Genomic DNA, 13560 nt, shown 5'->3' on the forward strand with positions numbered 1-13560 from the left:
CTGGGAACGGTGGCTCATAAATGGAAGACTTTGCTGACAGGTGTGGAGCAGCTTTCACTTGGGCCCGGCTTTGATCCGCTACCGCTGGCTGGAGTATGCCCAATGCATTACGGTACTGAAACCTGGGTTCTTCCAGTCTTTCCGTGTGAAAAAGAGACTTCTTTGTATTTAAATACAGCAATAACCAACAAAAAAAAAAAAAAAAAAAAAAATCACCCAAACCACGAAACTCCCAAAACAAAAGCCTAGTTATTTCACAGAATATTCCCAGTTGGAAGGGACCCACAAGGATCACTCTCAGCTGAAGGGCCTATATGGGGATTGAAACCACAATATTGGCGTTGCTGGCCTCATGCTCTAACCAGCTGGGTCAGCACTTTTTACACAAGCCAAATGTCCTATGATAGAAGTCCTTCCATGTGTCTCTAAAGCGCTATTCCTGTGACTATATTAGTAAAGGATATTAGTTTTTGGGTTTTTTTACTATGCTAATGCAGGAAGGCAAAAATTACTAAGCAATTTTAAAGCAGGTAATAGATCCACTACCAAAACCTGCAATCTCAAATTGTCCTTCCTTCATGAATACACACATTAATAGTGAAGAAAAAAAAATTGCAGCAGTAAAATCTTTGGAACTTTATTTGGAATTACATTTGAAAGCAAACAAACACGGTTCTGCAATTTATTTATTTTTTCTGGTAAATAGATTTTTCCAGGCTTTAGTTTCCTCAATATTCATCTCCTTCTTCAGCCTCTGCTTCTACTGAGTCTAGGCCAACTTCTTCATAATCTTTCTCAAGGGCAGCCAGGTCTTCCCGAGCTTCAGAAAATTCTCCTTCCTCCATCCCTTCCCCAACATACCAATGCACAAAGGCACGCTTAGTATACATGAGATCAAATTTGTGGTCAAGCCGAGCCCATGCTTCTGCAATAGCAGTTGTGTTACTCAGCATACACACAGCCCGCTGCACCTTGGCAAGATCAGCACCAGGCACCACAGTTGGAGGCTGGTAGTTAATGCCCACCTTCGAGAAAACAAATGTGAACTTTCCTTAGGAATGCTAAGGCTTAAAGATCATTTCTGTTAACAATCAAAAATCACCATGATTACAAATAAATAAAATAGATTAGAGTTATTTTGCACTTTATCAAAATATTTAACAGGGACATTACAACATTGTAGCACAACTGACACCTCTGAAGACTACATAATTCCTAATCATTTGGGTGTCAAGTACTTAAAAGGCTACGTACCTTGAATCCAGTTGGGCACCAATCCACAAACTGAATGGTACGTTTAGTCTTGATCGTGGCAATGGCTGCATTGACATCTTTGGGCACAACATCACCTCTGTATAACATGCAGCAGGCCATGTACTTGCCATGGCGAGGGTCGCATTTGACCATCTGGTTGGCTGGTTCAAAGCAAGCATGGGTAATTTCAGCCACAGATAACTGCTCATGATATGCTTTTTCAGCGGAGATGATAGGGGCATATGTTACCAAGGGGAAATGGATTCGTGGGTATGGAACCAGGTTAGTTTGAAATTCTGTCAGATCTACATTGAGGGCTCCATCAAAACGCAGTGAGGCTGTGATGGATGAAACAATTTGCCCGATTAATCGGTTTAAATTGGTGTAAGTAGGACGGCCGATGTCCAGGTTACGACGACATATATCATAAATGGCTTCATTATCGACCATAAAGGCACAGTCTGAATGCTCTAATGTTGTGTGGGTAGTTAGAATTGAGTTGTAGGGTTCCACTACAGCAGTGGAAACTTGTGGTGCTGGATAAATTGCAAACTCCAGTTTAGATTTCTTGCCATAGTCAACAGACAGCCTTTCCATGAGCAGCGATGCAAACCCTGAACCAGTGCCTCCTCCAAAACTATGAAAGATAAGGAAGCCCTGCAGCCCTGTGCACAGATCAGCCTATAATGAGTGGAAAAAAATGGGAGAAAAAAAATTATTGATTGTTTTGGAGAAATCAGTATTAAAATAATAATTCAAAAGCATTTCTGTCACAGGTTTGCTAGTTTTAAATTGCTATTATAAAAAAAAAAGTTTAACAGTTTAACTGATTGAATTTTTATTTAAAGGGTGGACAGGGCAGGCCAGGAAATAAAAAGTTTATTTTGTTTTGAACAATTAACTATGCACAAAATTCTTAAATGAAAAAACAGCAAACCACCAATATAGCTAGCTGTAGAGCTGTATCAATTATTTTAAATCCTGACTTGCAGCATGAATCCTTACCAGTTTGCGAATGCGGTCTAGCACTAGATCAACAATCTCTTTTCCAATGGTATAATGGCCTCTGGCATAATTATTGGCTGCATCTTCCTTCCCAGTAATGAGCTGCTCAGGATGGAATAACTGCCTATACGTGCCTGTACGTACTTCATCTACAAAAAACCCCAAAAATACCACATCATAAATTTGATCAGTTCTGTGCATGTTGCCTAGTGACTACACACAAAGCAAACGTGTCAAAAGAGTGCAGACAGCATCTCTGACTACATGCAGCTTGTCTGACTAGTCAAAGAAAGTTGGCACAATTTCCGCCCCTTTGTCTCAGGGTAAACATCAGGCACACACAAAGCAGTATTTGTACTCAAGGAACTCAGAGATCACTCAGTAAACTACATTACAGGTACAGACATGATACTGGACAGCACTCTAACAACAGCAGTCTGGAAAGATGATCCAGATTGTAAAAAAGTTCTCTTGTTTTCCAGATACTGTTACCTGTAGACCATTATTTAATTTCTTTCAAATAACAATAACTGCAAATGTCAAAACAGCATGCAGATACATGTTTTTTAATTTATAGTGTTCTAAACAAACAAAAAACAACAACAGGGAACTCATAAAGGATCCTCACTTTTTCACTTAAAACCTTCTATGTTGGGTACATACCAACTACTGTTGGCTCTAGGTCTACAAACACTGCTCTCGGAACATGTTTACCAGCTCCCGTCTCACTGAAGAAGGTGTTAAATGAATCATCTCCACGTCCCATAGTATTATCACTAGGCACTTGACCATCAGGCTGGATCCCATGTTCAAGACAATACAATTCCCAACATGCATTGCCAATCTGAACACCAGCCTGGCCAACGTGGATGGATATGCATTCACGCTGAAAAGTAAAAAGAGAATGATAATGAGACATGGAGCTACCTGCCTATGGGTTGTACTTTCCATAATCTTTCTCTGCTGCAGTATTCCATGGTTGCTCTTAAGTGGCAATTTAAGAGAACAAATTGTCTGCTGCTGGCAAGACATTACTCACCTTTGTTGACCTGCACTGACTTTGTGAATACTGAAAGATCTTAAAGACAACATAGTCTGTGTGGGTGAATACAAATTCATTATCCCTTAAAATGCTGCACATATATCAATATTCAGCCTAGTCTCTTCTTCACCTCCTTTTAGTTTTTAGAAGACCTCTTTATATATCCCCTCAGTTTTCTTGTTTCCAGACCATGTACTGGGTAATTGTTGCAGGAATCTTTCCTGTACAGGACCATTCAGTACATTTCCCTTTATAATAAGCATACCAGTATCTAGGCCCTAGCAATTAGTACATATGTTTTTCATACATATTCCTATGTGAAATCGTCTTAGAATCCCAATGAAATGTAATCTGCCCCCTTTAAATTAGCTCCTTTGATTCTAAGCAATGCGCCAGGTGTGTTAAGTCTCCCAGTACCTCAAATGCCTTAGACACCTGAGATGGAAATAAGCTGCTTTTATAGTTTATTGTTAGAGTGCATCTAGAAAAACGCAGAGGTGGAAAAGAAAAATCAAGGTTGCTCTTTCCCATTTCCTCGACAGTTTAATGAAATTCCACAGCCTCCGCTCCACCCCCGCAGATCCTCCACGACACTCGCACCGCCCGGCCCGGCCCTCACAACCGCCGGCCACACCCCCTCCCCTGATTGGCTAACCCCAGCGAGTGGCTCTCGGCGCGCGCCGCCCGGCCCGTCCCTCACAACCGCCGGCCACACCCCCTCCTCTGATTGGCTAACCCCAGCGAGCGGCTCCCGGCGCGCGCCGCCCGGCCCGTCCCTCGAGCACGCGCTGTGCCCTCTACGGCTTCACGCGCCAAGGCAGCCCAAAACGGCATATAGATCCGGCCGGGGGCCACTATCCTCTGTCCCACTATCTCCCCGCCGCCTGCACCAAGGTTTCAGTTCGTCCCTCGCCTCTTCGCGCAGGAGGTGCCTGCTCCGAACAGACTTCCCCTGCACATATCTCGTCTTGCCAGCTACCGGCCGGTTCCTCCGCATCGCCTCCCCCAAAGTTAATAAAGTTTCACACTAATTTCCCTCCTTCTCCCAACCCTTCTGCGTTAACAGCTACCGCGGGGACTTCAAGCAGAAACTGCCTGCGAGTCCTGCCGCAACACGTGCAGTCATTAACTCCCCCGAACTGCCGCAATAAAAGCGGTCCCAAATGCTTTTTCTCCCCCCACAACCACAAGGATCCCGTCTCCCAAACGCCCTTTCTCCCCCCGCAGCCGCAAGGATCCCATCTCCCACCATGGTGCCTCGCTAAGGTGACGAACTCCGACTGTGCCACAATACGTCTGCCGCTGCGACCGACCAGCACCAACTGCCGACCGTTAACGGCCTCGAACCCCTCGCCTCAGGTGCTGGCTCCCCATTGGCCATTACCCGCGCGGACTGGGCGCGAGGGAAAGCCTCTGATTGGTCGAGAGTGCTCTTCTCCCGGCGAGGGCGGAGACTGCCGCAAGGCGAGCGCGTGTCTGGAGGCGGGCGCATGTCTGGAGGCGGGCGCATGTCTGGAGGCGGGCGCATGTCTGGAGGCGGGGCTTGAGCTGCCCGGGCGGGGCGTGCGCGTCCCGTGCTCTCGAGGCGGGAAGCGGCCGTGAGGGGCCGGGCGCTCGCTGCGGAGGCTTGAAGTGAAAATGGAGTGGTAGCACAGCACTAAGCAGTTTTCGTATGTAAACCTGATCTGTACTGGTCATGGTGATATAGAAGTACTATTTCCTGTAGGCTCTCCTGATAGTAAGAGGATACAGATCTGCTTTCCCAAGGGAGATTTATTTGATAGAAATACAAAACTGGAGTGGTATTGTAATTACAGTATCACTCTATGAGTAGTGACCACTTTCCATTCCCTAGTTTTGACTAGGCAGATTCAGTTTGGGACTTCGGAAAATTGTGTTATTAACATACATACTTATCACTAAGTTCTAAATTGCCATTTTTCCAGGTAGGATTAATCTTAATATATTTTGAAATGGTAGGCCAGAATTTTCTGTAGTAAGGGACAGCTTGTGTTTTTATGTATTGTAGACTATATCCTTACTGTGTAGCAACAGTTCTTATTGCATTTTGATCAATGGAACTGTTTTGAAGCATGAGAGATCAGAATGTTTCCTGTATGGAAATCTCTGGGTTTAATTATCTTTCTGTGTTTGCAAATGATAAAACTCCTGACGAATTGCGTGAGACACTACTAAGTAAAATTAATTTGATTCTGAGCTCTGGTTCAGATGAAGAATGTACAATTTGCTTGGAATCACCGACTTGTCCTGTGATGACATACTGTGCACATGTGTTTTTTAAATCCTCAGAAATGAACTAGTTGGTTGTTCTATGGTTAAAAGTCATTATAATAGCTATTTGAAAGTGATGAACTGCTATCAGAAGGCCATCTAGCTATTGTTCGTTTAAATTGTGAGTGTAAACCTACTTATCATTGGCCTGTAAAAACTGTTGGCCTGAAGTCAGTCTGTGGAGAAAGCAGCTGTCAAACTGAACAGTGGTAAGATGTTGGGGAGGATGAATCAGGAAAACCTTATAAATGTGATTGTCCAGCAAAGGATTTTGAGAATATGGAAACTGTAAGCAAGATAGAAATGACAGCAGTTTTCGACTGTGTGCCTGAGAGCAACAATGCAGATGCTTGAAGGCTCCTTCCTTTGTTTAGATAATGCCAGATGCCACAAATAGCAAAAAGCCAGCAGAGACCCTCTCCAAGTGTAACGGGAAGGGTCTGAGATAAGGTTTAGAGATAAGAAAGCAGTAAAACTTGGTAATATAGCGATTTCTATAGGTTGCATGCAAATGTTAGAGAATCTGTATCTTGTATTAGATTGGTTAGTGGAAATTAGAATATTCAACATAGAAGACAATTTATTGTATTGTAATGGGAAACTTGCTCTCTTAGCTCTTTATTCTTTTTCTTAACTCTCTTAATCTCTTAACTCTTAACTCTTACCTCTCTTACCTCGTCCTCTTACTCAGAACTCCTCCCACCCCACACTCTGCTCCTGCCCTGCTCCAGCTGTGGCTGGCAGCTCCAAGCAGGGCCCCCTTTACCCAGTTTATTGCCCTGTGCAATAAACTGCAAACTTCAAGAACTGCCTATAGAGATCTCACATTTTGTCCCAACCGTCCTACGCGTCACTATCATCCCTTCAATAATCCCACAGTAAGGTCCCTCAGTATTTTTAAAAGCTTGTTCTGTAGTTCTTACCTTACTTTTTCCCTGGGGTAAAAGTGTGCAGCATTGAATGCCTCCATATGGCTGGGTGCCTTTTCACTGCTTGTATGTGATGTGATGCAAATATATATTATTGTGCTTAAAAGAGACCAAAGCTGTGTATTGAAGTTGACTGTTGAATTAAAATCATGTCTACACTCCTTTTTTCCAAGCTGATAAACTTTGACAGTGAAATAGCTGTCTTGCTAAACGGTCATCTTTATGTCCCTTCTCTGGGCTCTATCCAGAAAAAGCTTGTGGATGAGTATACTTGGATTGCTCTTTTGAAAAACATAGTATTTATTTTTCTTGTCTGCTTCTAAGATAAACTTTTTCTTTCCAGGGCAATATAATGGCATGGTAGTCTCACTGTGTGAATCCGGTGCTGCTGCACTTACTCTTGGGAATTGTTCTAACTCCCCCTCAGCCAGAGCTGCAAATGTTAGCACAAACTGGGGGGTGTTCTTTGTTAGGAACAGGGACAGGTTACAGGTTAGTCCTTGCTTGTGCATAGTCAGTCAACCTAAGAAGACAGAGGTGGAAAGTGTGGTCTGCATGGCTTCTGGACTGACATTGTTCCATTGCCACATACACAAAATTCTGATGCAGCTATCCCACTCCATAGAGTTTCTGAGAAATTTGAGAGAAACTAGTGAAGGAAAGAGCACTCGCAGAGGCCTTTTTCCAGTGCAGAAGTTCTTGATGCGTCTGTAGCAGTCAGTGCCCCTACTGAACCTTCTGGTGCTTTAACATGCAGAGAAATAAACTGGGTTATGATGTGTTGGAATTATCATTATTATATACTGCTTGACTGTAAAGTAGTATACAACTTTTGAACTATCATAAGTTTCTAAAACAGTGAGTGAATAAGCTTTCTTACCTTCAAAATTATTCCTAATTTCAATCAATTGCCAAGGAAGTTTTTGCAGCTTTTAGACAAAATTCTAATGTGCATCTAAATCCCAAAGTTGGGGAATTCACTATTTCCATATGACAGGTATTTGTACTAGTACTGCATCTGAGCTGGCTAGTTTCTGTGCCTGAATGGCTACAGCGCAATTCTCTCCTAGTAAATAACATGGGAAAGTACTTTAGATATCACCTTCAAAACAAAGGAGACCAACAAACTGTATATCCTCTCCCCAAAGCAGCTTGGGTTCAAACAGAATTCTTCCAGGCAAGATAATTGTTTCCATTTTCATCAGTGAGAAATGAGATGTGAAGCTGCAAACACAAAACTGCTGAGCGAAGTTTGGTCTCTCATGGTATTACAAACTTGGAAATCATTTTATCTTTCTAATTTTAACCTAAAAGAATTTACCAAAATTGGAAAAACTTCTTGGTAGTTAACAACTTGAGAGTTAATATTACCTTAATTTCAGTCTTCTGTCAAGACTAAATTTAGAGCTGTGCAAGTAAGTAAAGATCCTGTGCAGAACCCACAATAAAGCTATAAGATCTCTATAGTAATCAAATGTCTTTGTGTATCAACTGCACTCTTAGAAAAGCTTGCAGATATGCATTCAAACACTTTTTTCTTCTTCCAGCTGTTCACTGTGAGACCTTTTCTGTCATTTTCATATGCTTTTGCCATAAGTCTTCAGTATCCGTGTTGACAATGTTTAGCTGACTTTTGTGGGTTGTTTATAATTACAGTACTAAAGTGGAGAAGGGATGCAGAAAGATGGGAGCTTTTTATTTTTAAAAGTCTTTACGAGCCCTGATAGGTTTTTTTTTTCCCCAGGAAACTTTTCTTAGATTTAATAGAATTCATTTATTTTGTCTTGTCACTGGAGGATTTTTGGTTTGGTGCCAGATCAGAAATGGCTCATTCATTCACTGTTTGGAAAACTGTTATTTCAAATTTGTTTGTGTTAAATAATCTGTCCCTTGAAAAGATATCTTTATTGCTGCAATAAATTAATGTATCAGACTTATGACTGCCAATCTCTTTAATTGGCTAGTGATTAATTCCAGATTAGCAGCCCCCAGTATTCATGTACTTTATGAGGTCTGCTTTGTAGCCTCTCTTTGATGCCTTGGTTCCATGGCCATATTTCTATATAAACAGAGTTAGCTAGTTTTAAAGGTTTGCTCTGATAGACAGAAGATTTTCATGTCTGTAATTTTTGCTTCACAAAGTTGTCCATTTGTACAGTGCACACAGTCTATTATTAAATTTTCTTAGTAGTCCTGTGAAAGTGCTATTGTATAAATTTTGCTTTATCTAGAATGTACTTCAGAGAAAAATGCTTTTGGTGTTAACTTATGTCTCATTTCATGTGTCTATTGGGGAAAAAGAGAAGATACCCCGTGTCTGGTCCTGACAAAGCATATTTCATCAGACTGCTATTATTTCTGTGCAGGCTTTGAAAAAAAAAAAGGGTAAAAGGTCATTCTTTTGTTTGTAACTAAGAAAGATATTGTCTTTGAAAGATGGTTTATTTTCTGCATATTTTAAATAATCTTACTCTCATAGCCAAAATATATCCTTGCTTTAAAACCTAAAGCTTTGATACTTATTTCAGTATAAATATGCACTTCACTTTTAAGGAAGACTGAGTATTTATAAAATGTGCAGTGTTTATGTCACATTAATATTCTTGCAAATAAAATATTTTGACTGTCACATCAGAAATGACAAAGTGTGTTTACAAGAATGAATCCTTGAGGATTTTTTTACATGAACATCAATATAATAAATGCATAAAAGGTGCTTCATAAAGGTGGTATTTATCATTCACTATAAAGAACTAGATTTAATAAATTTCTTTTAATATTGTTTGGGCTTTTGCAGAGCCAAATACCTTCTCTGTAGGAATGAGCCTCCAGTAGACAGCTTGGTCCTCTAGAAGAGGAAATAGACTCCAATAACGGAAAGAAGCCTGATCAGGAGTGAATATCTAGTTCACACATGCTTTCTATTGTGTTTTATTTAGCTTTCATTATGGTTTTGTAGACCATACTCTGTAATTGTGTAGATATACGGAACATATTATACCTATGGATAACATACCTCAAGCTATTATTTAGAAGTCTGTCCAGCATGTCTAGCCAGCACAGAAGAAAATGCATACTAAAATCACAAATAATTTTGCAGCAGGGAAACAAGAGAAAAGGACTACCGGTTGTAATTTGATGCTGGTCATTGTCTGGTACATAGATGTGCATTAATTAAATAAAACTTCCTGTAAAGAGCTTTGCCTTTTGTTTCAGTTTCTGAAGACAGAGCAGTTTTATAACCACTGAAACTTATTCAAATATTAATTTACTCTTAGAAACAAAATCTAAACAAATCCTTTTTTCTTAAATCTTATGTAAGCAATATATATTCTGCTCTAGAGGGGAAGACGAAATGGGCATATGTTCAATACAACACTTGTTAGAAAAAACATTGCAATATTGTTATTTTACTTTGTAGACTTGTTTCTCAAGGTCTGCTGTATCATTTTTCTTTGCCTCACTCCCATTTGCTGCCAGAATTTGTATCTTCCTGCTCATACTTTGACCTTTTCATTTTGAGATTGCTTTTCTGAAACATTAAGTTTTTAACTTTCCATTAAGAAATTGTTCTTTCAAATGCTGATTACAAATTTATTCCCTAGAAATCTTTTTGTGGAGACCTAAGAATTAATTTCAGACATTACGCTCTAGAATAAATCGTTGCTTTTTTTTTAAACTGGTGCAGTTATTTTTCATTCTCTAGTTAGTGGTTCTTTACGTAATCATAGCTAAACCTTATTGAGAAATCTAGCAGTGTTCTGCCTCAAATCCAATTCCTTGTTCCTTTTGTTCTCATGTTGGTTCCAAGACAGCTAGTGGCACCTTATCCCCTGTCATACTTAGCCAAGGGTCTTGCATACCTTATTTGCCTCAGCATTTCTAAGGGAAGACTTTCTCACTTCTTGAGTATTGATCACTTGCCCTTGGGCTGTTCATTGCTCAAGCCTTATTCTCTGAAGTTCCAGTACTTTGTTCCTATTTTCCATATACTCTGAAGATAGGGGACTTACAGACTTTTGACAATGTGAAGTATGTCTGGAAAATGGATTGTGAATCCTCCTTCCCAAAGCACTCTCAATCACCCTGTAGTTTGTGACTGTTAAAAATGCTGACCCATTAGTTTCCCATGGAAATTAGAAAAAAGCCTACTCACAGAATTCAACATTAGTTCATTTAAAAGGTATTATTGAACAGTGATTTCTCTCAATTATGTGAACTTTATCAAAGCCATCTGTAGGAATGGACTCTAGCCAAGTCAGAATAAGTTCATTTCATTTCAGATAAATACTTTATTTGATTTCAGATAAATGCTCCTATGCATGCTTTAGTAGAACTCCAGAGGGATAAGTCCAGCTGCCAAATGTCTGGTTGTTTCTCAGTTCACAACTTTATTGTCACTGATAGAAAACAGTTGAAGCAAGTAGAACTGATGTTATTTTTAGTAAACATGTGCTTTTATGGTATTTTAGAAAGATCTCTCGAAGAAAACAGAATTTTAAATATGCATTTCAAAGCAGAGATCAGGATTTTAGAGTATTTATTTCCTGTTGTCACCGAAAATGGATTGTTAAATTGAACAGTCAGGGTTTGCCTTTACTGATTTGGATGGGTCAGTGGCACAGAAGAAAAGAATGGAAGCAATTTGTTGTTTCCAAAGCAACCAAGCAGGGTCCTGAACTATAATGCTTTTGTCTGTGAAAGTGGGTGGAGTTGGATTAAATGTGACAGCAGCTTTCCTAGTGTTTTTAATGGATCCTGTGAATAATGGGTTGTTCATAATGATATGGCCTAATCTAGGTGAAGCTTCTTTGGTGTTTTCCTAAGAGGCAGAAGGAAAGACCATCTGAGAAAGAATGCCACTGATGAGTATCTGTTTAAAAGACAAATAGGACTTTTCTTCATTTGTTTCCCTAGCATCTTCTTAACACTATATTTTTGTGCTGTCCATTTATATGCTAGTAGTACTACTAACAGAGCAGCATGATACCTTACAGTGTAGCACAGACCATCTATCTGTTCTTCGTATCTCTCTTTCTTTCTGATAATTTTGAATGAGGTTTTCTATTTGTTGTTTATGAACTTCAAAAGCCATAAAGTGGAATTCGAGGAACAGTGTATATTTAATGTAGTGTTGTCTGCTCTAGTCTCTTCTGTTATTACAGAGAATTTATTAATAAATTAAGACATTAGACTGAGGTTACCTTTTGTGGTCATAGGAGAGTGGTAATTCCTACATTTAGGAAGTTTTTTTCTTTTCATTAAAATACTCAAAAATGCAAAATTATTTGTAAGGAATAAAAATGTAAATTACCTTTATTGATAGCAAAATGGTATTCATAGCAAAATTGGTTCATGTGTTGTGTCATTATACCAGATTAAGGGCTTTCTATTCACTTCCTGCATTCCCCCGTTCACTCCTCTGCTGTAATTGCCAAGTATTTTTGGCAGGTGGAAACTGAAACAAAATCTGCATTTGAAAGAAACAGAGTAAATTAAAACATAGTTTAGCTTTGGACTTGGGCATCTATCACTGGAAATAGTAAAGAAAAGGTACTAGCTTGGACATCAGTTCCATGATAGTAACAATACGAAGACAAAAGCTATTTATTTAATAAATGAAAGAAATTAAGTATGAGTTAAGAGTATGGAGAAGCTGCCATGAAAGAATTTTTTCATTAATTGCAATGTGTCTTCACCAATATTGTCTGTGTATGGACTGCATTGATCTGTTTAGTGGGAAGGGGGACCTATACTACCATAGTGCCATCGAATATGACTGCTGCTTTTTTTTTTTTCCCAACAATTCTCTGGATGCTTGTGGAAACTTCAAGAGGATTGTAATCTTCTGTGAAGATAATGAACGAGGTATAATGAATTCATTGTTTTGGGGCAAGCAGTTGTAAGAAAACAAGCTAAGCATTGCCAACACAGAGTCATTTACAGTCTATAGGTATACCTGACAACCCAGGGCCAAATATATTTGCTGCTTTTATACACCACTGAACAGCACCTTTTCATCCTGCTGGTAGCCATCCCGTGATGGTAATCATCCCAGGTGGCAGTGGTTTACTGCTTGTGTTTGATGGTGGAGCAGTGGGCCCACATGATCCTTTATGATCTCACTTTTGAATAATCAGTGCTGAATGAGATTAATTCATGCATTAGCATTCCTTGAAGTGCATTAGCAGCAATAATAGGATTGAAGAAGCAGAAATACCAGTGGAGTGACCAGTTTTTCAAATTCTGTGGATTTATTGTAGAACTGTAACTTGCATTCCCTCTCTGAGAGGTGTAATATCACAGTGCAAGAGAGGACTGTTTATCCAACCATCGATTACTTTCTCCCTCCCCGCCTTTTAAAATTGTTTGTTTGTTTGAATGCAATCATAGATGCAGAATTCTCACCTTTAGGAAGAAATACGAACTTTTAATGTGAGAGTATCACAAGTATACAGATGTTTCTCTAAGGCTTAAGTTTTTTAATATTTTCCAATGGAAAATGCAGTATCCATTGTATGAGATACTGCAAAAAGGTAGAGAAGTACAGCAATTCATTTTTCCTGTGCTGGACTGATGAGAGAAGAGTCAAAGTAGTACACGTCAGTCTTTCTTGACTACAGCAAAAATAGAATGGAACATACTTGTGCATGCTTGGGCTAGGTCTTTCCTCCAGACATAATGTTGTTCTCATACAGTGAGATTAATAATAGAACAGTTTGCCATATATAGCTTGCCAGGAAATGTTCATCTTGCAGTAACAAATAAATAATTTGTTGCTCTTTTGCTTACTACCATACATTGGAGAAACAAAACTTGTTTGGCTTTTATCTTGCAGCTTGAGGTCTCTGAGTGTCCATAGGCATCAGAGATTTTTAGAATCTAAAAGAAGTCATTAAGAAGCGTTCTTAGACAACTTGCAGTATGTGGGTGGCGTGACAAGGTGAGCCCATTGCAAAAGACTTGCTTATCACAGACAGAACATTATTAGAGTTGATGTAGATCTAAGTATCTATTCTCTGAGAACTAGTAGTTCTT

The 13560-nt window shown here is 39.6% G+C and overlaps 1 protein-coding gene across 1 annotated transcript; it reads right to left on the reverse strand.

Annotated features, from left to right (window-relative positions):
• Positions 1–231: 231 nt before the first annotated feature.
• Positions 232–4795, reverse strand: LOC117000743 (tubulin alpha-3 chain-like). The gene is made up of 5 exons (XM_033068708.1): positions 4551–4795; positions 2923–3145; positions 2260–2408; positions 1255–1935; positions 232–1025 (listed from the first exon to the last, which is right to left on the reverse strand). The coding sequence occupies exons 1-5, from the start codon at positions 4551–4553 to the stop codon at positions 729–731; spliced, it is 1353 nt and encodes a 450-aa protein (XP_032924599.1). The 5' UTR covers positions 4554–4795; the 3' UTR covers positions 232–728.
• Between the last annotated feature and the right edge of the window lie 8765 nt (positions 4796–13560).

This window comes from Catharus ustulatus, chromosome 10, assembly GCF_009819885.2.
Source record: "Catharus ustulatus isolate bCatUst1 chromosome 10, bCatUst1.pri.v2, whole genome shotgun sequence".
Taxonomy (NCBI): domain Eukaryota; kingdom Metazoa; phylum Chordata; class Aves; order Passeriformes; family Turdidae; genus Catharus; species Catharus ustulatus.

Bases quoted from the DNA above. Each gene is read 5' to 3' on its own strand.
- LOC117000743 (XM_033068708.1), bottom strand. The intron at 1,936-2,259 runs GTAAGGATTCAT...CACTCATTATAG, and splicing joins TAGACCGCATTCGCAAACTG to GCTGATCTGTGCACAGGGCT. The intron at 1,026-1,254 runs GTACGTAGCCTT...GTTTTCTCGAAG, and splicing joins GGTGCCCAACTGGATTCAAG to GTGGGCATTAACTACCAGCC.